This window comes from Citrus clementina, unplaced genomic scaffold (assembly GCF_000493195.1).
Source record: "Citrus clementina cultivar Clemenules unplaced genomic scaffold, Citrus_clementina_v1.0 scaffold_1, whole genome shotgun sequence".
In the NCBI taxonomy this organism is placed as follows: Eukaryota; Viridiplantae; Streptophyta; class Magnoliopsida; order Sapindales; family Rutaceae; genus Citrus; species Citrus x clementina.
In genome coordinates this window covers 28053212-28078485 of record NW_006263303.1, presented here as the reverse complement: position 1 = coordinate 28078485, position 25274 = coordinate 28053212, and the positions used below count along the sequence as shown (strand labels likewise).

The 25274-nt window shown below is 33.3% G+C and overlaps 2 protein-coding genes, 1 long non-coding RNA gene and 1 pseudogene across 3 annotated transcripts; 1 reads left to right on the top strand and 3 right to left on the bottom strand.

The window, feature by feature from the left end:
- Nucleotides 1-1938: 1938 nt before the first annotated feature.
- On the bottom strand, nt 1939-2903 carry LOC18053726 (gamma-glutamyl peptidase 3). Its single transcript, XM_006453480.2, has 3 exons — nt 2586-2903; nt 2153-2485; nt 1939-2040 (listed from the first exon to the last, which is right to left on the bottom strand). Exons 1-3 carry the CDS (start codon nt 2901-2903, stop codon nt 1939-1941), a joined length of 753 nt encoding a protein of 250 aa, XP_006453543.1.
- A 9167-nt stretch (nt 2904-12070) lies between these two features.
- On the top strand, nt 12071-15932 carry LOC18053725. The gene is made up of 4 exons (XR_002907596.1): nt 12071-12267; nt 12367-12420; nt 12627-12747; nt 15443-15932. It is a non-coding gene; the product is annotated as an uncharacterized LOC18053725 (long non-coding RNA).
- Nucleotides 15933-16897: 965 nt separating this feature from the next.
- On the bottom strand, nt 16898-17652 carry LOC18053724 (annotated as a pseudogene).
- A 4600-nt stretch (nt 17653-22252) lies between these two features.
- LOC18053723 (putative GDP-L-fucose synthase 2) lies at nt 22253-23626 on the bottom strand. Its single transcript, XM_006453477.2, has 2 exons — nt 23437-23626; nt 22253-23328 (listed from the first exon to the last, which is right to left on the bottom strand). Exons 1-2 carry the CDS (start codon nt 23453-23455, stop codon nt 22373-22375), a joined length of 975 nt encoding a protein of 324 aa, XP_006453540.1. The 5' UTR covers nt 23456-23626; the 3' UTR covers nt 22253-22372.
- Nucleotides 23627-25274: the final 1648 nt, after the last annotated feature.

Sequence of the window (25274 nt, the reverse complement as noted above, 5' to 3'; positions counted from 1 at the left end):
AAAGGATTTTCCAATAAAGAGAAAATTAGAAAAAATAAATAAAAACTGACATATATCTAAAAATGATATTTATCTAACCCCACTAAATAGGAAATACTAAAAAAGATGAAAACTTCTATTCGAAACAATTATTTTGCACTTCTCTCTATTTTGACTGCATGAAAGCCCTATAAACCCCAGATTTAAGTACAAAAAACAATCACAATTTTCATATTCGTATAAGTATACTCTCTAATTGTACTGTGAGCCGACTTGGGAAGACAGTGATAAAGACTTTGGGAGACAACAACGGTCAAAGAAGAGTGGCGGCAAAGCTCAAATAAAAACTGGTTGAAGATTAAGAAGATTTTCGTCAAATGCAAGCACATAAAAATTGATTGTATTTTTTAGTTTTTCTTCCAATGATATAAAGATATTGTGCTAATTACTATTTGTTGCTTCTAGCAATTATTCAGTGGCTATATCAAACTGTTTCATCATTGATTTCATTTAAGAAAAAATTATTAAATTTTATATATTTTGTAGTGTTATTTAATTTTGTAAAAAAATTATCTTAATATAGTTTGTACCACTTCAATAAAAAATATATATATATTGCCCTCAATGAATTACTAGTTAATGGCATTAAACTAACGATGAGTTAGCGGAATGATGTTTTCAGGTATTGTTTAAAAAATAAGGATGAAATGACGCTATTGTATGAAACTTTAGGGATGAAAAAAGTTTTTTTCCGATAAAAAACCATCCATAAAATAGAGGATATCAATTAATTTTTATCAGCCATCAAAACCATAGAAGCTTCTTTGGTTTCATATTTATCCTTGAAGTAACAAATAACAAAAGGATTTGCTAAGAAAAAAAAATTGAGATTTCACGATGCATAATGTGATAAAAGAGAGAAAGATACAAACCTTAAAGTAGAGAGAGAAAATGAGTGAAGGGTTTGCATAATTCTGAACTTAAAACACTCTTTGAGCTAATAATTAAGCACACATAATACCTTGATCATCATCTAATTTAGATCTTGATTTTAACATTCTAGAATCTTCATCATTATTCACCAAATTACTTAATAATAATTAAGCTTTGTTTACGCAGCAACTGTTTTATCCTTCACGTTAGTGGGACGTGTATCGGACAGCCGATCTTCAATCTTGCAAACATTGCCCACTTGCAGTCCCATGGCAATATGCACTCGCAGTCTCTTTCTCTCCACAACAACTACATAATTAAATTCAACACATATTTTATTGATAAGAAAAACAAACAACAAACGAATGAAAGACTCCAAGGTTGTCAATTTTAGCTTCTCATCAAAGAACTGTGCGCCAAACACACAAAGCACATTAAGGACCAATTGGGCTACGTCCAATTGCATCTGTCGGTTATATCATAATTTATGTGATTAAATTAGTTTTATTCTTTCATAGATATTCCTAAATTTTAAATGATAAAATAAGTGACCACATAAACAGATTGTTCCCCGAGATGGGCTTAGTATTAGAGAATGAAAGATATTATTCCCTCTCATTTTTATTTGAAAATTCGAACCAACTGGGATAAACGATCATCGGATCACGTGTCCACTTCTCTCCAACCAAATGGGAGAAATATTATAGTCTTATGCTCATCCACTTGAGAATCATAAGTTGCCGCCCAAAAAAGTGCTTCTAGAGAATATAAATTACCTGATTATTTCATAATAAGTACAGTACATTTCAATGTATTTAAACTCTAATTAATTTGAGTCGATTCCAACTTCACCTTATTTTATATCTCCTGTTCATTTCTGTAACTAAAATATTTCACTTTATTGCGCATCACTTTTTTTTTTTTTTTTGTTTACGTGCAGGTCTGACATGCTCACATTGCAAACGATTAGTATCAAAGCAACTTGAAACTACAACTACAATAATATGATTTGAAGGGCGCCAAAATCTAAAGAGTTCCCTTGAGAAAATTCCTGCAGATCTTTTCCCAGCACTTTCTATCAGGCTCAGCTATCTCCAAACCAAACTTGGCATTTTCGGCAAATTCTCTCTGTAATTATCAAATGAATGATATCAAAATATAAAATGAGTAACTGACTGAAACATTAATGAAGAAGATTAATCAAATAAATTGGCCACAATCTGCTAAATTACTAGCTTACCTCAATGGAATTATTATTCAGCAGGCGATCGATGAGGTTGTAGAGAATATCTTTTGTGTACTCAGGATGGCCTTGGATGCCAAGAATATGATCTCCAATTGTGAACATTTCCACTCCTGTTTTATCCGAGAATCCTATCACTGCAGCACCTATTGGAACTTTCCAAACCTCATCCCGGTGACACTCCATTATTGAAAGAGACCCTGGAATTTCACCCAAATCTTCCAGGAAGCTGCATGGTGCCAAATCATTCACTATCCTCACTCTTCTTAACCCAATATCCCATCCTGTATAAGCCTTCCCAACTTTCCCGCCCAGCGCCCTGCACAAAACCTGGTAAAAAAGTATTTCGATAAAAAAGGTGATGTGAGAGTGAGGTACAAGCCTGAGACCTCTAATATTATTCCATGGTAGTTTATAAAAAAATGTTTACCTGGTGACCAAAGCAAATTCCGAGGACTTTTTTCTGCATGGCGTCTAGAGTTTGGAGCATGAAGCAAAGCTTGAGAATCCAGTTGTCATTGCCATAGGCATCATAAGGGCTACCGCTGATTACAAAGCCATCATATTTATGAAGGTCATTGAAGTCAGGAAAATCACCTTCAACAACTCTGAACAAATCCCATCTTTCTCCTTCTTCCCCGAAAGCTGCAACAAAAACATTGAAGTAACCTCCGTAAACTTTCAGCACATAATCAGAGTCTTTTGCTGCTAGGAAAAGAGCATATCTTTTCTCTTCCATTAAATCCATTTTATTCTAGCTAGCTAGAGAATCAAAATCTTGTGTGTTTTGAGAAGGATTTAGAGAGACTGATCAGAGAAAAAGAAACAAGTGAGAATTTTTTTGGGATATGGGAAGTTGGAGAAGGCATAGGGCTATAAATAGAGCCCATGGAACTTTCAATGTGGAGAATCATTTTATTAGATTTCATAAAATAATATTTAGTAGTAAAGTTGCATGCATATGTCTATTTCGTTCGAGGTAGGCAAAATTATTCAATTCTCACGACTGTGAGTCCAGCTATATTGTGCGCACATTCAATCATACATAAATATTAAATCAATATTACTGCTATGATTCAACGGTGGCCATCAGTGCTCTACGGTGGAAGAGCTACACTGCAGTCATTGTCTTGAAGTAAGAGTGGTGATACATAGACAAATTCGTATACAAATTTATTTTTTTATAAGTTGATTTAATACTAATTCATTAGTTAAATGAAATATAAAATAATAGAATAATTTAAGTGAATCAATAGATATTTAATTCAATCAATTTAATCATGTTACGTTAATTTGTATAAAATAAATTTATATAAAAATTTATAGTTATAGTATTATTCCCTTAGAATAAGAGTATATACAAGCACGTGCCAAGATCAATAAAAATAACACACAAGCACATGTCAACTCCGTATCAGCAAGGCTGAGGTTCCAGTGCAGCCTGGCACCAAGTTTTCTCCTAATATTAATATATTTAATGCATGTCTCACGCCCTTCAGAATTTTGAATCGTAGATTTTGTTTGACACGGCAAAACTCTCTTTTCACTGCTCCAATTATGTACACCTATTATTTATTTATCAATCTTCTGAATTAATTATTTCCTTCGTTCGTAAGTAATTATTTCCTTTATCCGTAACTATACAATAGACGGTAGAAATGATACTAATTAATTAATTACAAAATAGCTTGACATTGACCCACTTTTATTTTTTTTGGTCATTACACAAATAAAATAAAATGAAGCTCTGCCTTCTAGTTTTCCTATTATAAAATGCAACGTTGAGTTTGAATTAGGCTCTATTTGGCACAACTTATTAAATAGAGCTTATAATAGTAGAGCTTATAGCAGTAGAGTTTATACCAATAGAGCTTTTGGATAAAAAATCATTGGGTGTTTGGTTGTCAATAAAAAAAGTACTTTTGAACCATTAAAATGTGTGATATTTTTTATATTATATATTTTTATAAAAGCTCTATAGCCTCTACTCCCAAAAGCTCAAATTTTGGGCTTTTACTAGTAGAGGTAAATTAGCTTATTTAAACTAAAAAACTCTATTAAAAAAATAACCAAACACCATAAAAAATTTTAAAAAGTACTTATACGATTAAATAAGCACTTATGACTTTTAAATAAGTCATACCAAACAGACACTTAGACTATTTCATCGCAAGAAATATCAAGCGAGTTTCCCACAAAAGAAAAATAAAATAATAATAATAATAAAACGTGGCAAATCTTCGAGGTAACGCTTGGAATCGCTAAAGTTGCAAAAATCAATTGCATATACTCCGACAATTTGTATTGCCAAATTATTCTGAGGATCTTTTTTTTTTTTTCCTTTTTGCAAATGAAAAATTATGATCTCACTGTTTTGCTATTATTTTCATGATTAATTATGTTATCTCTTAATAAAGGGGTGAAATACATAATTAAAAAGTTAATAAAAAAGTAAATAATAAATATAACATCTATTAAGAATAAAACATAATTTTCTCTTTTCTTAATTATTTGAAGAATCGACAAAACGACAATACACTAGTGACAAAAAAGACTAATCCCACCGCAATATTTTTTTTTTTGGCACCTTTCGTTGTGAAATATTTAAATGTTGACTTATAGGTGGGGCTATCAATTGATTAATCAACTTTGGTCTCAATGAATAAACTGGACATATACGATTCACGTGAATGGCATTTTGGGCAGATCACATAGATCATCACTAGTTATAATCAGTCAAATACTAAGTCCATGATAAATTATTAGGACCTACACCACTATGTTCACTGTGCACGACTTCGTGAAAGTTTTTATGTATTTGCTCCTAAAACGCTTGGATCTCTCCGTATGATAGGGCATATCTTGCGAGAAATGATCTTATTTATTTTAATGGGTAAAAGTTCATTTAGTCCTTATATTTTAAGATTAGTGATCATTTATTCTTTATATTCTTTTTTAAATGACTCGAAACATCCTTGCCGTTAAATTATTAATACTACTATCGTTACTTTTTATTTCTTTTAGCTTACTTTTTAATATTACCATTTTATAATAATTTTTTGTTTGGACATTAATAAAAAGAAAATAATTAAATTACCAACTTAACCCTAAAAATGAAAACAAAAAAAATTATATTAATTTTCAACTGTCAAAAATTGTATGCAAGCTACCAAGTGTGCAAATGGTGCTTGTAAAAAAATTAATATAATTTTTTAATTTTTAGGGTTAAATTAGTAATTTAATTATTTTTTTATTAATGTCCAAACAAAAAAATTATTATAAAATGGTAATATTGTAAAAATAAGCCAAAAGAAATAAAAAGTAACGGTAGGGGTATCAATACTTTAACTGTATGGATGTTTCGAAATATTTTTAAAAATATAGGGACTAAATAGACACTAATCTTAAAATACAGTGACTAAATAAGTTTTTGCCCTTATTTTAATATATCATAACCTAACAATGTCTGCAAATCATCTTTTTATCTCTAATGGAGGAATAAGCATAACTTAATGGAATGGTTCCATTAAAGAAGAGAACTTAGTATATATATATTTAATCTCATAAAAAAAGTTACCAGGAATATAATCTCTACATGAATGTCACCTTTTTTTTTCAATTAAATTCGATTGGTTCAAAAAATTAGGAACCAAATACGAACCAAACTTAAGAATCAAACCAAATTAACGATTTGGTTCAATCAGTTTTTAAGTTTAGCTCGGTTCGGTTTGATTTGATTTTATATGATTTGGTTCATGAATTTAATATTTATCTTTTATATTAGCCGAATTATTATACTTTTCACCTAAATTTGATTTTTTTTTTCAGTTCAATTCAATTATATAACTAATCATTTATGTTTTATACGAAATACTAAAAAAAAAATATTGGATATATAAATTGATTTTTTAAAAAAAGAAATTTAACACTGAACCATTTGATTGTTGGTTCTGTTGGGTTCAAAACCAAAAATCGATCGGTTCACATTTCCTGAGCCATTGAGTTTTGACTTACCGCGCTAAATTCACTCGTTTTTCAAAAGAAACATTTTCTTAGTATGAAAGATTTGAAGAGTAATGATGATCGTTGATCAAGTTCAAAGTATATATATTTAATTTGTAAAATTCATTAGCAATAACAAAAGTAATTAAAGGGAAGTTTATTATATTTTTCAACACAATGTAATTGGTTTTTTTTTTTCTGGGTGAATTTTGGCAAGACGATATAAAGTAACTTTATTAAAAAAAGAAAAAAAGAAAAGAACAGTTGTAAATTTAATTAACATTACACCGAAGAAAATAAAATCAACAAAATCTATAGCTCAGAAAGCCAAGAATTTTTAGGATATATGTATACATCAACAGATTGACTTTCCTTTTTTTTTTTTTCCAAAAATGCATTTTAGAAGATACAAGCAAATAAAAAATGCCGTAGAAAGAAAGATTCCAAGCGTGTAAAACGAACCTCAATACATCCTAAAACGAAAACATTTCAAGTTCGAGATTCTGATTCTGATCAAGTTCAAAGTATATATTCGATCTTTGATTTAAGCCGTTCGCTCCCTTTGAAATTCTGAAAGCTTACTTTTGAAATCCTTCGTGGGATGTTTTCATTTTTTCTTGCTGAGCTTGCTTGAATTGAATTGTATATTTATATGTAGGGATTCCATTAATTTTGGATATTTTTTTTTTCTTTTGGGGGAGGGAGGGGTGATATTCCATTTAGAATAAACTAAATTTGACATATGTACCATGTAATTTCATAAAGCAACGAAATTCGATTTGGAGCATATATATAACTTTATCAGCACACTTTGAAATACGACTCTCTAATTAATCTAATTAAATGGGGGTTATGAGACTGTGGTAAAAATGAAACTGCGACTAAAATGAAAAATTCTTTTTTTTTTTGTCTTAATCATCTGGTATCCGGCGAACACATTGGGCCCCGACTACTCCTAATTCGGGTTGGGTGCCAATAAAGCCCTTCCAACAAGGGCGACTACCAGGGGAATCAAACTGGAGAACAAACTCAGTCAAGCAATCTAAGAGGTTCGGCCGACGCCAACTGAACCAACACCTCATTGGTGAAAAATTCATTTTTATTAGAGACAAGTGATTTTTTTTTTGGTCTTGTTTTATTAGTAGATATTGTTAGGCAAGCGCTACTATTTAGGTGCATATTATTATTATTATTATTGTTTGTGGGATATGCTTCGACGAGGACCAGTAGTGATGAGCAGACATCTGGTAGCAGGGTTCATCGAACAGGTAAATCTTGTAAGAGTCTGGTAACCGGGGGAGCAGGAGCAGGAATATCCTGCTCGTCCGCGAGTACGTCATCCACAAGGCCAATCTCCTACTGGAAGCATAAAGCCATTTTTGCTACATTCCTGCTAAGGGTTGAGTCGAGGAGACCCAGTCAACGACAGTTGGCGAGACGTGCTCTCTAATCCGAAAATCAAGGTACGAAGGCCACACAACTACCCACGATCACATAAATGGAGCATCCACTTTCGAGAGGTGGATGATAACGAGTGTGAATGGAGGGAAGGTCTGAATCCAGACGAGGTCTATAAAAAGGTAGCCAACGATGGTAAAAGGGTTATAATTTTGGAGATTAGAACTAAAAAACGAGAGAGCTCTAAAGAATTGATACGCCATAAGATTTGTGGCTAGCATTCCCAGGAACACAAAAAACCTTCATTTCTGACTTGAACGTCGGAGGGTTTACGCCGGGAAAACAACCGGCATGCTCTGACATGTTTCTGTGTACGCATGAACTTCTGGAGAACAAACCTTACGAGGAGAGATCCTGATCGTGCAAGGAGGATAACCAGAATCTCGCATCAACAATTATTATTATTATATAAATATAATATCTCTTTGTAGAATAATAACTTTTGAAAGGAATTCAAACCCGAACTGCGTCATTAACATGACCACGCAGAGATGACGACGTGAGAAAAAAAAAATTATTCTCTCAATCAATTAAATGGAGAAGACGATAATGAGTTGGAATTGGAATCAAATATTGAACTAACGTGTAAAAAGGAAAGGAGGGTACGAGTTCGATTGCCTTTGTATCCAATTCTTGAGATTATCTAATGGGAAGCTAATTTAAAATTTTAAAAAAAAAATTGAGAGAAGGGAAGCTAATTGATTAATTAAAAGAGAGCGTTGTTCTCGTTTTGATTCCTTAAAGAAATAACATATTATTATGCCAACGATGCTAGCTAGGCTCCATTGGTTGACTATTAAAATGTTATAAAGTAGGAGGGAGGGACTTTTCCTTCTAGACCTCAAAACCCACGCGTCTTTATTTTAAGAAGGAAGGCTGTCATTTTGCCCCCCCGGACAATTGTTTTTTTCACCACATATGTATATAATTTTCATAAGAACTAATTACTCGTTATTTGATGTCCAAACTGTAAAGGAGTAAGTGGCATAATTAAAATACGTTAAAAAGCAAAGAGACAATATTTATATGAGAAATGTGAGTATATCTATAAAGAGTAATGATATATCTATAAATTCTTGTACAAATTAATGTGGTATGATAAAATTAATTAAATTAAATATCGCTTGACTTACATGATGTATTTTCATTCAACTAATGAATTGGTGTTATATAAGTTTGTACAAAAGTTTGTAACTGTATCATCACTCATCTATAAATAAATAAATAATGATACAGCCACAAACTTTTATACAAACTTATATTGTACAAACTGATGTGGCATTAATTCATTGGTTGAATGAAAATATAAAATAATATGAATAAATTATGTGGGTCAAGAGATATTTAATTTAACCAATTTTATCATGCCAAATAAGTTTGTACAATAATTTATGACTATATCATTACTCATAAAAAATTTGAATGCTTCTTGAAAAATATTTTTCTTCTAATTGTTGAATGTAATTAGATACTAGCGCCTAGCGGTGCATTACTCTTTCTCTTTCTACTCGTATTTTTTCGCCGCATATAAATATTTTAATGATTAGTTAAAAGACACATGTGACAAAAATGAATTAAAAAAAATTTACGGAGGTTTGCAAATTGTTTTTTTGCCATATATAAATACGAGTTGGACTATTGGCACCCCTCTCATCTCCTTATAAAACCCCCTTTTTAGTTATATTCATTTTATTTCTGAAAATACCCCTTTTTTTAGATACACTTTTCTAAGCTCTTAATTTTTATTTAATTTATTTTATTGTTAAAACTCAAAGTATTATTGTGCTATTTTTTAATTATTTTTAATTTTATTATTAATCTACATACAAATTAAAAAGTTATATGGGTGATAATTTTTTAATGTTAATCATTGGCTGAAATAACATATATTTCAAATTATAATTTCAAAATAATTTTAAGTATAAAAATATTTAATCAATAAGAAATCAAAAGAGAACAATAGATTATTTTAAATTTATACAATTTATTTTAATTAAATAGGAAGTAACATACATATTTTTTTTTTTAAATGATTGATTATGAATTAAGTAATTTGCTGAAAAAAATCTATATGGGTTTAATTTTCAATTCCCTTTAATTGTAATTTTATTTAAAGTGGGGTTTTGTAAGAAAAATGTAGGGGTGCCAATAGCTCCACTCTATAAATACAGTTCAAAAGGGCCGAAAAAGATGAAGGAAGAAGCCCTATTATGAACATTGGACCGGCTCCGATTTCATTGGGCTTGGAGGCCATTTAAGGAGAGAAAAAAAAAAGCAAAACAAAATGTTGGATTATCGGTACCTTCATTAATCTCATAAAATTCTTATTTCATTATAATTATAATTAAGGAAAATATAAATAAAATTAACTCCACTTATGCTTTTTTTTTCCTCTCTCTCTTCAACCTATTTTATTCAAAACGTCACAACTACGAGTGTCACACCATAGTCTTATATCAAACTTCTTAGCCAACTTGTCAAAACAAATTTAATTGTTACAAACTTAATCTAAAAAATGTAAATATTGAGATTGTCAACTTTATATAAGATAAGAGTCTATTTAGAAAGGCCATATGACAAAACTAAATTAAAAAAAAAAAACAATTTGCAAACTTCAATGAACGTTAAAATTGAACAAATTTTATATTTTCTGATTCTAGAATTTAAATTTCTTCCACAAGATCCTGCATATGAGAATTAAGTTCAATTCAATTTAATTAATAACGAAATGATATAACTATGAAAATAAAATCATAATATTTACTAATTACAATAAAAAAAGACGATTGATTGAAATACATGACGATAAATAAAAAGGTTTACAAATACAAATTGTGTTTATTTAAAAAAATTGGTATTTTTGACATTAAGTAGAATATAATTGATTAAAAAAGATAGTTTCAAAAGGGTTGCGTGTGTATGAATGTGTATATTTTTTGGGCCAGTTGTGGATCTAAAAAAATATATTCAAACTATTAAGTGAAGAAAGGAAATAAGAAGAAGTGAAAGGGGCATAGTGAAAATAAAGAATAAAGAGGAGACAGAACTTGAGATTTCGGAGCTTTTTCAATGCTCTCATTAACGTGCTTCCCCATTTCTCCTCATTTGATTGGATGGATGGATTACTGAATGTGTTTTTCTTTTTCTGAAGCAATTTTTTTTTTTTTTTTTACTGGATGTGTTATTATTGATTTATAACAAATGAGGAAATGTATGAATTCAGCAACCGAAGCTTTGATGCTAAATCATCCCAGGCTCAACAATTACTAACCGTAAATATCGGAAAATAAATATATTTAGCACATCTCATAAAAATTATTGCCATTGCGTGGCCCTAAGCTTTAAAAATTATAAAGTAGAGGGTTATCTTATATATTTTTCTACCACTAGCTAGCAATTTGAGGAATGAGAGGACCAAATGCAAGAACAAGACATGATCAAATCGATACAAATAAAATAACCAAGTAAAAATGGGCCCCAAGTTCCCATACAACGTGGTCATCATAGCAAAATCATCTTTTCATACTTGATTTGAGCTTTTAATTTTTCATTTCCTTCGTTTCTGCATTTGTCAGATCGAAAATTCCGGCCGCTGCCTTCCGCATTCAACGATGCAAGGTTGGTGAATGGTGACCCAAAAACCACTTGCCTTTTTTATTTCTTTTTTGGTCTCATTATAAAATATAGACAGCCACAAAAAAAGAGAATAATCACTTTTTCCTTTTTCATTTTTCCTTTTTCCTTTTAGTCTCTCTTTTATCTTTTTCAGCTTTTTCAGTATTGGTTTCTTATGTTATCTTCATCTCTGACCCCCCCCTGTACAAGAGATAAAAAGCTCTTTTCATTTTCTTGCCTCTTCATTTCTTGATAGTTACAAGAGAACCACCGCGGGTCAGACCCTTTTTCATTTTCTTTCATTGAAATTTTGTAAAACTTTTTTTTTTCTTTCTTTTTTGTTTTAGAAAAAAAAAAAACAATTAATTAAAAGAAGCCTGTATTGGGCCTATATTCCGTGCCGTAAAAGGCCTCGTGCACCTAAGGCTGATGATGGGAAATCGTCGTCTGATGTCTAACAGTGTTTGGGCTCGGACTTAAATGGGCTATCCATGAACCCCGGTTCTATTCTGGCCCTAGTGTAAACCAATTCAAAGTTAGTCGTTAGATGTGATGTAATTACATGTAAATTTAGACTCAAATGTAAACTTTTCTACGACATAGTTTCAAAAATAGAGAAACTTTTGACTCGGCAAGCAAAGATGTAATGAAATTCCCTTGCGATCAGACCAAGTCTTCACCGGTGCTGTGAGTTGAAAATTTTGCCTTGTCGAACTCAAAGATCATCACACAACAGGTTTTGTTATCGAGAAGTTGGGCCATCTCTTCAGGTTTGTGGGGCTCGGACACCAGTGATGGCAAACGTGGTAAATTAACCAATCCACAAGGTCAATTAATTTATCTTCAATCAAGGCTTTGTAGGTGGATATAAAGTCAGTCAGTCTCACGCATCTGCCTCCCTCCATTAAAAGCCGACAAACAGAGCTCTACATAAGCATTATAGCATTTCTCTTTGTAAAATTGCTTGCTCTCTTTAAATGCACATACATGTCAAAATATAACAACATAGCCTTAGTGAAGCTTTCAGGGTTTTGAAGGTGACTGCCTTATGCTTTTCGTACAATGCCATTGCAAAAATCTCTCTCTCTCTCTCTCTCACTTTATCTTTTCTCTTTCTTCATTAATTTCTGAGACAGTCTGCAGAATTACTACGGCAAAATTTGGTCCCTGCAGCAGCAACATTAAACGAGGTACGAGCGAAGCTTTTTCATTTCTATCATTTTCTCTTTTCACGTCCTTAAATGTTCAAAGTCACATAACATGCTCAATATGGAATGCAAAAAGCAGCTACCAAATCATAATCCATTTCTGTTTTACACCATCTTTGTACACTGTTAAAGTTGCATAATTTTTCTGTGTTTTTTTTTTAAAAATTTTTAATTGTGTATGTATACAGGGTGATGAATAATATCAGATAGGTGAGCTTTAATCAGGGCCGTCTGATGGTGGACACAGGTTCCTGATTCAAAAACCTTTCTCTCGTTCTCGGTTAAAGAGCTGCACTGCTTTCTCTTCAGGTACCATTCGCTTTTCTCTTTCTCTATCTTTGTTGTTTTTCCTGGAAAACGAAAAGAGATTTTCCATTATTTCGCTTTTTTCTTTTTCTCCTCTGACTTTTTCCTCAGACATTCTGTCTCTTTGCTGTTTTCTCGAGCCTGATTCTTGATTTTGATATCATTTCCCGAAACGCATAATCCATCTATCGACTACTTATCTTCATTTGCCCCAATAATGCACCCTCCCTCATCTACGTCCACGTGGCCCATCATCATCTATCACTGTCATGCATGACATGCATTCATAACATGTCAACATGTATCGCACCTATAAACTAGGACGTGCGATGAAAAAATTTAAAATAAAACTCTTAAGTTAGATGATTATAAAATTAATACCATTAATCAAAGCGCTGTACCTGTAGCCTGTAGGGAAGCACAACTCTCCCCAACATTATGATTTCTCGAAACCAAAATAGTCAAAAGTTAAAGGTGAAGCTTAGTTTATAAAGAGTGAAATGACTGTTTCAGCCTTCGAGTACCAATTGAGGGTGAGGCAGAGTTGGACACCCCAGCAAGTTACCTGCAGAAACCCAGAAATGGTAATTTCACATCACATGCCCCGTTTCGGCTGACATGGGAAGTGGGAACGCAATATCCGGGGTATTTTCGGTCGTCTTCGTGAAATGACCAAAACACCCGTACGGGTCATTCAATGGTGACCCACTTGTCCCTATTAAGGCCTCCATTGGGGAAGTTGCAATAATTGACCAACTCTAAAATCTAAATCCCCGTTTATACTTAACAAAAAAGCTTTGCTTAGGTTAGTGTAAAAGTAAAATCCTTATAGGTTTTGAATTGTTTTCAAGTTTCCTTTTAAAATGCTTACGATCTATTTTATGGGTTACAAGCTGAATTCTATTGTAGTGTAGATACATACTTTTGTAACACATCCGGAAATTTATTAAGTACTAACTCAGAAGTCCATATTTATGTCTTACAAGCTGAATTCTGCTACAGTGTAGATACATAGTTTTATAACACACCCAAAAATTTATTAATTAACTCAAAAACCTACTTTCACGAGACTTAATATTCAAATTTTCAGCATGGAAAGGGCAACTGAGTCTAGCGGCAGGGGAAATTACTTTCAAGTTTAAACTCATCAAGAAATAAGATAATGGACTTTTAATAGTTGGCTGCTTAATTAGCCTTCCCTAGAATCCATAAACGAATGTTAGGCCAAGAAGCAATGTTATTATATGTCTGGAGGGTTTGGTGATCGTCTCGATATATTTGTAGGCTTTTAGCCTCGGCTTTGCTGCCTGTACTGTGTAGTCATAGAGGTCTCACTATTACGGAAAAACAAAAAAAAACAAAATGCAACAAACACTTTTTGACTGTTTTACATTTGAATTTTTTAGAAGCATCATCAAACCATACAATTCTAAATAAAAAAAACGGGTAATTTTTTAAAACCTCCTTTGAGATTTGGGCTTGTTGCAAGTAGACGGCGAGAATTGATTTATTTGTAAAAAACTCCCTACCGTCAGTTAAGTTTAACATTGACCGTTAGTTGACCATACAAAGACAATATTACCCTTAACAATAGTTTGTAAACGAAAATAACTAAAAAAAAACCAAAATTATTGGTGCAAAAAGCACCAACTCTATTTTTTGACAATTTTATCCTTGTTAATTCTAAAAATTTACAATATCATAGGTAAAGATTATGACTATTTCATTTTTAAATTTTTAATTTTATCTTTCTTGTAGGAATTTTAAGGAAATATCAATAATTTAAAGAAAATTTTTTAATTTTTTAATTTTAACTTTTTTATAGAAACTTTAAGAAAATATCAATAATTTAAAAAGTGTAAAATAGTTAATAATTTTAGTTTTTTTTTAGTTATTTTCGTTTATAAACTATTGTTAAGGGTAATATTATTTTTACAAGGTCAACTAACGGTCAATGTTAAACTTAACTGACGGTAGAGGATTTTTTACAAATAAATCAATTCTCACCATTTATTTGTAACAAACCCAAACCTCAGGAGAGGTTTTTAAAAATTACCCTAAAAAGAACCCCATTTCATATTTAAGAAAAAAAAAAAAAGCAACGGTATGATGGATCCCAGCTAGCTAATTAGAAAAAAGAAAAGAGAGGGGGCAATGGTGGAATTTCGGGAAATAGCGAAGGGCAATAAAGGGAAAGAAAGAAACAGGAGAAGGACAGAGATTGCTTTCGCAAATCTAGCTTTTTAATAAAAATCTTGGGCTTCTGAAGCAAGTAAGCTGCAGCTGCTGCGAGAAAATAGAAAGGGCGAATGGCTTTGGCTTTGCGCTTTGGCTTTGGCATGGATTGTTAGGAAATAAAAACAGAGAAGCGAGGGCAGTAAACATAACATGATGTTGCAGCTGTGCCAGCAGTGCCATCCCCCATGCTCAAATCGTACACTTAAATATGCACACACAAGAGGCAAAGCTCTCATGTTTTTGTTGCCATTCTCTTGCCTTCTTTTTGCTTTTGCTTTTGCTTTTCTCTCTGTATAGGACAAACAAATCCCACCTTTCTTCTTCTTCTTCTTCTTCTTCTTCTTCTTCTCTGATTCATGATCATTTCTTTGACCATAATGTAACAACAAAATGGGTACAAGTTTCTTTTCGAAAATCCACGAACATTCTCTCATTTCTTCTGTTTTTGTGACAATGCTAGGGTTCCTTTGGCCGCAGCTCTGGAAAATGGTTAGATCTGCTGCTACGGATGAAGCAAATGCAATGGGTTTTCTCCTTCTCATGGGAAAATTTGTGAAGCAAATGGGGTATTTGGGCTTATTTGCGAACTGGGTTATTTGTTTCACCACAAGTTTCATATTTCATATTTCAAATACAATCTCTGCAACAACAAGCTTCTTCTTCTTCTTTATCTTCTCCTTAGGCTTTCAATGATAGTCCTTAGTGGTGGCAATTGAACTGGTGGTGGTGATATTGGCGGGACGGCTCAATCTCTTCTCATTGTTATGATATAATTTTACTTTTTTTTTTCCCCTTAATTTTGTTGATAAAAGGAGAATTACTGTGTAATGCAAATGTTCATCAAGGAACCACAGGTTAGCCTGTTTTAGTTAATTTAAATTCGAGTGACAATAGATTCTCTTTTATCTTTTGATCTTCCCTTTATGCCTTCGCCGTTCTGTTTCGTTTAAGCAAACTTTAATCACAAATTTTTCTTAGAGAAAGTGAGACTGAAGAAGAAGAAGAAAGATTAAAAAAAACAATTTGGTTAATTTCCGTAAGAAATTTTGCAGACTTCAATGCTCTCACCACTGTTCCATTATCACTCATCAATTCAAAATCACTGTCAGAGACCTTGCCTCTGTCCATTTAATTTAATTTATTGTATCTTCTTGGGAAAGGTGAAGTTTTTGACAGTTCATGTTCAAAATCCTGCAGCATGTGTTATGTTATGTCATTCATTCAACCAAAACATTTATTATCAAAATCTGTTTTCTGAAGTTTTTTTTTAATTTAATTTTTTTTTTTTTTGGTTGGCTTTGACAACGCAATTGCTTTTAGGGTACATAGTGCCCTAAATTTGCTGGGGTAGTACGCTATACGGTGTGATATGAACAGGACTGAAACAAGGAAAAACAAAGGCAGAGACGAACGGAGTAGAGAGTTGAGGTTTGAGCGACGAAAATAATGTTGGTGGCTTTTGTTTTTGCCTTTAGAGAGTCTCGTGGAAATGTCAATTCAATTCCATGGTGCTCTGCAATTTATGTTTTGTTTCTTTGCTTGCTTATGCACGTGAAAGCCTGAAGCTGAAACTGAAACTCAGTTTTGTAATTTGTTTACTTGTTTGAGCTTCTATTGATATTGAAGCCTGGTGTGTCTTTTGTGGGACATGGATGTGATGGCAAAATTGGGTAATTTTTAGGGACCTCCCCTTAGGTTTACCATATTGACACATAGAGAGAATGTATCCATGTAATTACAACCACCTCCCCTCCCGTTAGTATCCGGTTAGTTTGACTGTTGGTTGATTGTTGAAATGACTAAATTACCCTTCCTGCCAAAAGTAAAGTGAAATGAAAAAATTAAAAAAAAAGAGTTGTACCCATGTTTACGAGTTACGACAACCAAAATGAATCATTTACTCACTTTATCATCATCAATGAGTTGAGATTTTAAATCTCTTCTTTACTTTACTGTAAAGCACCGCGATCATTGTCGTGACTACAAATTCAGTCATTCCCATTACGGTCACCGGATTCTTGAAAATCATAACCAAAACAACTGCGGCAAGGGCTGCCTTTGCATTGCCAAGCACCTGCAAAGTCAATGTACATGTATGCTTTCTGACCAAAAATTTGGTCAAATTAACCAAATAAGCGATGGTGGCATTCCCAAGTAACAAGTACACAATGAATCTGTCTTCTCAAGCTTTCTCAATTGTAATTGCGGCCACATGCCTTCAATGTAGAGGGTAAATGGAAGAAAGATCGATGCAGCCATGGGTGCCATATAAACCAACAAATTCATAAAATTTATTTTTTCAGCCTTTGACGTTAACAGGATTTGTTGAATAGCATATTTCGAAGCACGCCTAGTTGTGGATCCAATACAAACCAAGAACCCAAGTAAATAAAACAGGGGCTCGTTGTTGCTAGCCAACACAATAACAAGCACAACTGGCATCAATGCATAGTAAACCTCGGCAAATTCTTTCTTGCAAGTAAGCAGAAAAGTGGAAATTGCGTTGAAGAACAAGGTCGCAGCTCCAACGGCATACCTTAGCGAAGTGTTGCCGCAAACAACTGAGAAACAGAAGATGGCACTCAAAGCAAAGATTTTCAGAAATTGCTTTTGTGATAAAATCGTTTTTAATCTTGATAAAGCTTCGGGCAAAAGGAGCTGCTTCTTCATAGCTTTAAAAAGATGAAATTAGTGCTGTGGTTACGTGGAAGAGAAAGAGAAAGTTAAGTAGATGTTTTCTTTTGTTTACTGGTTAATGCAAAGTATTGGTTAACAAAGTGTAACAATTAATATTTCTCGTATATCAATAAAATATCAACTTGAATTTTGAATTATTTTAAATTTTACACATTTATCCTTATATACTGACGACATACGTATTTTCATACTAACGGGAGGGGAGGTGGTTGTAATTACGTGGATACATTCTCTCTATGTGTCAATACGGTAAACCTCAGGGGAGGTCCTTAAAAATTACCCTGGCAAAATTTCATGGACGCTGGGGTTTTTCTTTTCTCCAAAGAGGACAAAAAGTAAAAAAAAAAAATCTGTGGGTACTCCACAAGAGATTCAATTGATACAAATCATTTGAATCTCCCGAATTTCCGAATAAAACGCCTAAGCTAGTAAGCTATCCTGTCTGAATAGCGGAAAATTAAGATTACATCAGAGACTTTAGTTTAAATTATAATCACGGGGTGGGTCTACGTCTACATCAAATATACTTTTAACGAAACTTAAAGAATCTACGGAGAGAGCATGGCTACGTACATGGCCATCCAATATTCGTGCGTGCGTTTTGTAACCTATGAGAACTCTCAAGTTTGATTTCTTGTCCTCGTGACAAGTTTTAGAGGAACTGTTACTTAACAAGTGTAATCGCATTTATGACAATCTTTTATGTAAAAAAACAAGCAAAAATGAATGTATTTCTTTTCTTTTCTTCTTTTCTCTCTTAATTTTTTCCGCGAAAGGGGACTCAAATTATTATAAAAAAAAAACAAATCAGGGGCCAAGCCTAAGATAATGTTATGGTTATAATTTAAGTAAGTAGTTTTGTGGGTGTCGTGATTTAGACTGCAGTGAGCAGTCGAAGCAGGTGGCACGTCCACTTCAACTGTAATTCCAGAAATCAAATAAGCATGCTCATTGCTTGCTTGCATCTTCAGAATTTCAAGTGTCTCTATCTTGTTGACTGGCCCTGGACCAGCTTCAAATCCTTCATTAGAGTTACTTTTCCCATTGCAGAAGTATTATTGTGTAGCTTTTTTTCCCCCTAAAATCCCAACAGTAGAAAATGAAAATTACGTCACTTTTACATTGCATCTGACATTATTAATAGATTTAGATCTATGTTCTTCCGTCCTAGGCAATGCATTTAATGTGGCCATACCCCTTCTTTTCTTTTAGGAGCGCTGCTATTTCCCCCGAATTTAACCCCGAACTGCGCCCCGAATTTAAAACGCACCGTTTTGATTAAATTGAAAACGGTGCGTTTAACACATTTTTCTTTTCTTTCTTTGACTTAGGCACAAAACACATTTACACTTTCCTTTCTTTTCACCTGGGTACAAAAAAGTCTCGTTCACGAACAACTCACAGTGCACTCTCTCCCTCCTTTCCTGATCTACTCGAAACGAAGGTGACTCACAAAATTTTCTCTCCTTCTTTTCCTGATCTGCTCACAACGAAGCTCTCTCTCTCCTTATCTTTGCCGATCTACACACAACAGCGAGCTCTCTATCCTTTTCTCTCCAGAACTGCTCTCTCTCGGTGTGCCCTTCTCGGTTGCTGCACTTCATCTCTGGTGCCGTTGCTGCTTCATCTCGATCTCCGTCGCTGCTGGTGCGCCATCTCGCCACAATTATTGCATCAAGCTACCCTTGTCGTACTTGGAAATTATTTGGAGGGGGCAAAATCTGTTCTTTACGAAGCCTTCAAATGCATTGACTTCTTGACTTCTCTTTTTTTCCCCCTTTGGTTTCCTGTAAGATTTTTAAGCTGCTGCTGGATCATGAACTTTGCTGCCGCTTTGTTGCAATTTTGTTGGCTGCAGAATTTTAGGCTTGGCCGCATAACTTTGCTGGATCATAAATGTCGATTTTTCTTCTTAGTAAGCCAATGTGAAAATCTGCCTTGATAAGATCAGTTTTAAACCTGCTAAACAATCAGGTGAAATTAATGAGATGCCTTCTAGTGAAATAGATTTTGTAAATCGTTAAATAAAAGTAAGTTTTGGTCTATTTGGTTCATAATTATACTTTGAAATTTGCTGGGCATTCACTGGGGGCAGGGGTGGTGGCATTGTTGGTGTTGATTGTGGTTCAGAATCTGGACAAGTTGGGGAACATTGAGAGGAATAAAATCAGATGCTTTGCTATTGCACCTACTAAGTGTATGTCACTGAATTTGGCAGTGAGATATTAATGGATCGTGAATGGCTGTGAGAGGAAGGGGAAGACGGAAGAGAAAGAGAAAGCAATGTGGGGCTGCCAACCTGTCGCTGGTTTTGCCTAAGACAAAACAGCGTCGTTTAGGGAGAATGAAAGAAGAAAAAAAAAAGGATGAAACGACGTCGTTTGGATAAGTTTCGGGGTCTGACCCGGGGTTTGACCCGGGGAAAGTAGCATTTTCCTTCTTTTACACAATAAAATTTGCAATTTTGAACTACCCCTTAATCATTCATGGCCAAAAGGATAAAAGAAATGAAAAAAAAAAAAGAGATATTGTCAATTCTCCCGCTACAGTAATCAACATATACTATTTTTTTTTTTATAATGACTAAAAACTTTTTTGATAGTATAAGTTTATAATATTACCCTTATTTTCAATTACTCTTTTATTTATATTTATTATAAATTAAATAAATGACATGAATATAAACTAAATAAAAAATTAAGCATTAAAAATAAGAAATATATGTTTTGATATGAGAAAAAATTAATAATAAATTTTTTTTTCTTGTACTTATTTTGTAAAAAAACTTTCTTATAATAAATATATAAGAAAGTTATTATAAAATGATAAAAAAAATTATTATAAGAAAATTTGAATGACAAATAAAAATTTATTATAAAATAAATAATAAAATATTTTACCTATACTTTTTACATTTAATTTTAAAATATTACAAAATGTTTATTATAAGAAAATGTTCACAAAATAAATAATTACAAGAAAAAAAATTTATTATTAATTTTTTTTCTCATATCAAAACATATATTTCTTGTTTTTAATACTTAATTTTTTTATTTAGTTTCTATTCATGTAATTTATTTAATTTATAATAAATGTAAATAAAAGAGTAATTAAAAATAAGGGTAATATTGTAAACTTATACTGTTAGGAGATTTTTTGGCCATTATAAAAACAGTAAGGAGGTAAATAGTATATGTTAATTGCTGTAGGGGGGAAAGTGACAATCCCCAAAAAAAATGCATTTATAGTTTTGCCACATGGATTTTGCAGGAATTTTTATTTTTTTTTTACGAAAGTGATTGGGCTTCTACCGAAATTTTGAATGAAGTAATTGATTCTGAGATCCACATGTATTGATATGGGCCAACGGCATGGTTCAAAGGGACTTTTAAAGAGAACTATTGTTGGGCCTAATTGAGGGGACCAAGAAATTAATTTTGAATCATTAATAGCAAAGCCCTTTATTGTTTATGAATTTCGCTACATCTAAGCACCGACAAATAATAATAATTTCGCATGCACCTCATTGTGTGCATTTCGTTCAGAAGGAATAAGCAGAAGAATCAGATCTCTGTGTGAGGGAGTGCTTCAGTAGGAGGAACAACAGAAGAAATGAAGAATCGCAGCTGCCTTCTACAAACTGTTTCAAGCGAAAGATGTGGAAATTTTCAAATGCTAAAACAACCACTTGAATGTTAACTGCTCTGAAGGCTAAAACGGCCGTGTCCCTCAGTCATCTAGCGAATATAAGATTCAGGTACTGGCCTAATTGCAATAAAAAACACCCAATACCTAACAGACAGAACTTTTGAGAGACCACAAAGGACAAATAAATCATAGGCAAATGCCATCATTCGCAGCAAATACTTTCTAGCAGAGCATTACTACCATTGATAGGATATCATCTACGACTATTAAGAACACCCTATTCCGGCCATATAGTTCCTACGAATGCATTTCTTTTCATATGCATGAGAGGGAAAAATACAACAAAATTTGAGAACTTTAGCATATGAAAGAGATCATGATACTTATCCCTGGCTACTACAAATTAATTGTATCAATCACAAGTCCACTAGGGTGGAAAACAGAATAGAACGCAAGCAGTGAATGACCTAAATATTCCAAGGCATGGGTGAAACAGGCCTCTCTATATGAATATGAGCTCTCAATCAATCTGCTTAGAAATTATGAGAATATATAGACCATTATCCATTCTTCTAATAGTTTGGGAGGATGCAAAATAGTGTAAAAAGAAGCCTCAACAATCAAGATAAGATTTTACGACAAATAAACGGAGAGTGACTACAAACTCCATAGCTACTAATGTAGAAATATAACCACAGATGAGAACAATGAAAATGAAAAAACAATCTGCGGTGCAGCAACAACACTAGCAAGAGATCAACATATGACATAAGCAAAGTCGTATAACATTTTTTTTGGGCACCATAAAAATATATGGTCATTCATAACATTGTCTGCAGATAACAAAATAAGTATCTGCAGAACCAATTAATAACCATAAAAATTGATAATCTATCAATTACAACAGAAAGTTTGCTCCAAATAGTTCTACAACATCTCTCTCATTAATCATAACAACCTTAATCATAATGGCACACAATCAATTCATATTATTCAAATGAAACCAATAATTCTAATAAAACAACACAAAAATGAACCAGCTTAATTACCAGCATTGCTTAACATTCTCCAAGTACCACTTATAAGTATCAGCAAGACCATCTCTAAGCTCAATCTTTGCCCTCCACCCCAACCCGGCAAGCTTAGAACTATCCATCAGCTTTCTCGGCGTTCCATCTGGCTTGGATGAATCCCAAACAAGCTCTCCTTCAAATCCCACTACTTCCTTCACCAACTCCGCCAACTCTTTAATGCTCACTTCCTTCCCACTCCCCACATTCAAATGTTCAAGTCCATCATACTCGTCCATCATGAAAACCACTGCATCAGCCAAATCATCAACGTGTAAGAACTCCCTTAACGGACTGCCAGTGCCCCACACCACCACTTCCTTAGCTCCATTCACCTTAGCTTCGTGGAATCTCCTCATCAAAGCGGGTAACACGTGGGAGTTTTCGGGGTGGAAATTATCATTGGGGCCATATAAATTCGTGGGCATCCCAGAAATTGCATTGAATTTATACTGAATCTGATAAGCCTGGCACATCTTAATCCCAGCTATTTTGGCTATAGCGTACCATTCATTCGTCGGCTCCAAGGGGCCCGTCAACAGGGCGTTTTCGGGGATTGGCTGCGGGGCGAATTTGGGGTAAATGCAAGAGGATCCTAAAAAGAGGAGCTTTTTGACGCCGTAACGGAAGGCGGAGTCGATGACATTGGTTTGGATTTGGAGGTTGATGGCGATGAATTCGGCCGGGTAAGTGTTGTTGGCGTGGATGCCCCCGACTTTGGCGGCGGCCACGATGACGTAGCTAGGTTTCTCGGCGGCAAAGAATGATTCGACGTCGGATTGGCGAGTGAGATCGAGCTCAGCGTGGGTGCGGAGGAGGAGATTGGTGAAGCCTAGGGAGAGGAGTTTCCGGACGATGGCGGAGCCGACTAGGCCGCGGTGGCCGGCGACGAAGATCTTGGCGGATTTTTCGGAGAGGAAGGAACATGAATCTGTTGAGAAAACAAACGACTTAGAATATTGAGATCAGCGAGAAAATTTTCTTTTTTTTCTCTCTCTCTCGGGAACCAAACAGAAAGTGAAGAGGAAAAACATGTTACCCTTGTTTGAGTCTCCCATAAGTAATCCGGATCGGCTGCGAAGTCAGTGTGAGTGGGAGTTCGTTCGGAGCCGACTGCGATTAGAGTGGATTTTATGTGGCGAGCCCGATTGATTCCTTTATTTTTAACATCATATAGGGCCCCTTTAGCCTCGTGTTACTTATATATTATCTGCACAGTTAGTTTATTGCTCTGTGTTTGTATTTGTAACATTTTTATTTTAAAAAAATAAAAATAAAACAAGTTTATTAAAGGACCCAGCTAAGCATTTTCTTCCTTTCAAAAATCTGCATAATAATTAAAAAAGAGAGAGACATTTAACTAGAATTTTTTCTTATAGTTGAATTTTGAATAAAAATCCGGAAAATAGGAGCATATCCTATGAGCAAAATGTCCAGGGACCTCTCAAGTCTGAGAAACTTCGTCAGGAAAAATGAGGAAACTTCTACTAAAGTTAGAAAAATTTAGGAAACTTCTATTAGAGTTGGAATAATTTAGGAAACTTCATTAGTCAATTCATAAGCTATCCACTTGAAATAGGGAAAAACAAAAACCAGATACGTTTCTGGCAGGCTAACCTAACGCTGCACCCTGCACTGGAAAAGAATTAAGAGGGACAACATCCCAAGAAACCAGAATACTTTCTCAATCCATTCAAGCCCATTTACCTGCCCAATAGAAGTTTCAAATCTCCACTTCCGTTATGGACGTCGAACTAAATGCCATATCATGTTTTTTGGGCTACGTTTCGAGTAGATTTTTCTACACCCCTTCAAAATTTATCATAAAAACTGTTTTTTTTTTTTTTAACTAAAATTACTTAAATAACTGAGAACAAATTAATTTATTATTTATTTTGAATACAAATTTTTAATTAAATATTTAAACAAAATTTCTACACACATCAGAAGTGATCTATTTTTAATTTTTAATTGAAAAATATTTATTTAAAAGAAAACTATAAGAATTTTGAGTCATAGAAATATAAATAAAATAAGAAGAAAATATTTAAATATTTTTGGGATTTGTATGTATTTATAATAAAAAATTTCAAAAAGATACTTTTTTTAAGGTGAAATTTTATGGGAAGATGATTATTTTATTTTTCACATGGGTTTGTACTTTATAAATCAAAACTAAGGGCATTTTAGCAAATAAAATTTAAAAAAAAAAAAAAGAGTTATAAGAATTTTATAGGGATGTTAAAAGCTCTACTCTTACAAATCACAATATTAAAAGTTCAAATTATGGGTTGAGTGTCTATTTTTCTTATGAGATATATGGTTCAATTTTTTAAATGGAAGCGTTATGAACACTATCATTAACTCAAAAATGTAATTTGATTTATGAATATAACTTTTGAGATATAGGTGTGCAAACTCTGATATAAAGTAAGATACAATTTTATAAAAAGGAAAAAAAATAATGGTAATAACTAAATAAATAAATAAATAATGACGACCTAATAAACATCATCATTAGCTCTTTAGTAAAGAGATTTGAAACTAAGGTTAAAGTGAACCTTAATCCAACATAAAATGATGAGAAAAGGGCAAAATTCCCTTGACTTTAATCTCTATGAATCAAGAAAAGCCAAGCCAATGAATTTGGCATCTCATCTCATAAGTTGTACCACACCATAAACATTTTTGTATTTGGTCCTACCGATTACCAAACTGTCATATCGGGGGGAAAACCTTACTATAAAAAGACTTACCCATATCTTATCTTAATTATCATGTCAATTGGATTTGCCGTCACAATCTTTGCATTGTCATTGTGCCATCATGATTCGTTCGTTCTACTTTTTTGTACACAATCACCAAAGATTAAAAAAA

Bases quoted from the DNA above. Each gene is read 5' to 3' on its own strand.
- LOC18053726 (XM_006453480.2), bottom strand. From the start codon at position 2,903: ATGGATTTAATGGAAGAGAAAAGATATGCTCTTTTCCTAGCAGCAAAA. The intron at 2,486-2,585 runs GTAAACATTTTT...CTTTTTTACCAG, and splicing joins GAATTTGCTTTGGTCACCAG to GTTTTGTGCAGGGCGCTGGG. The intron at 2,041-2,152 runs GTAAGCTAGTAA...TGATAATTACAG, and splicing joins TGAATAATAATTCCATTGAG to AGAGAATTTGCCGAAAATGC.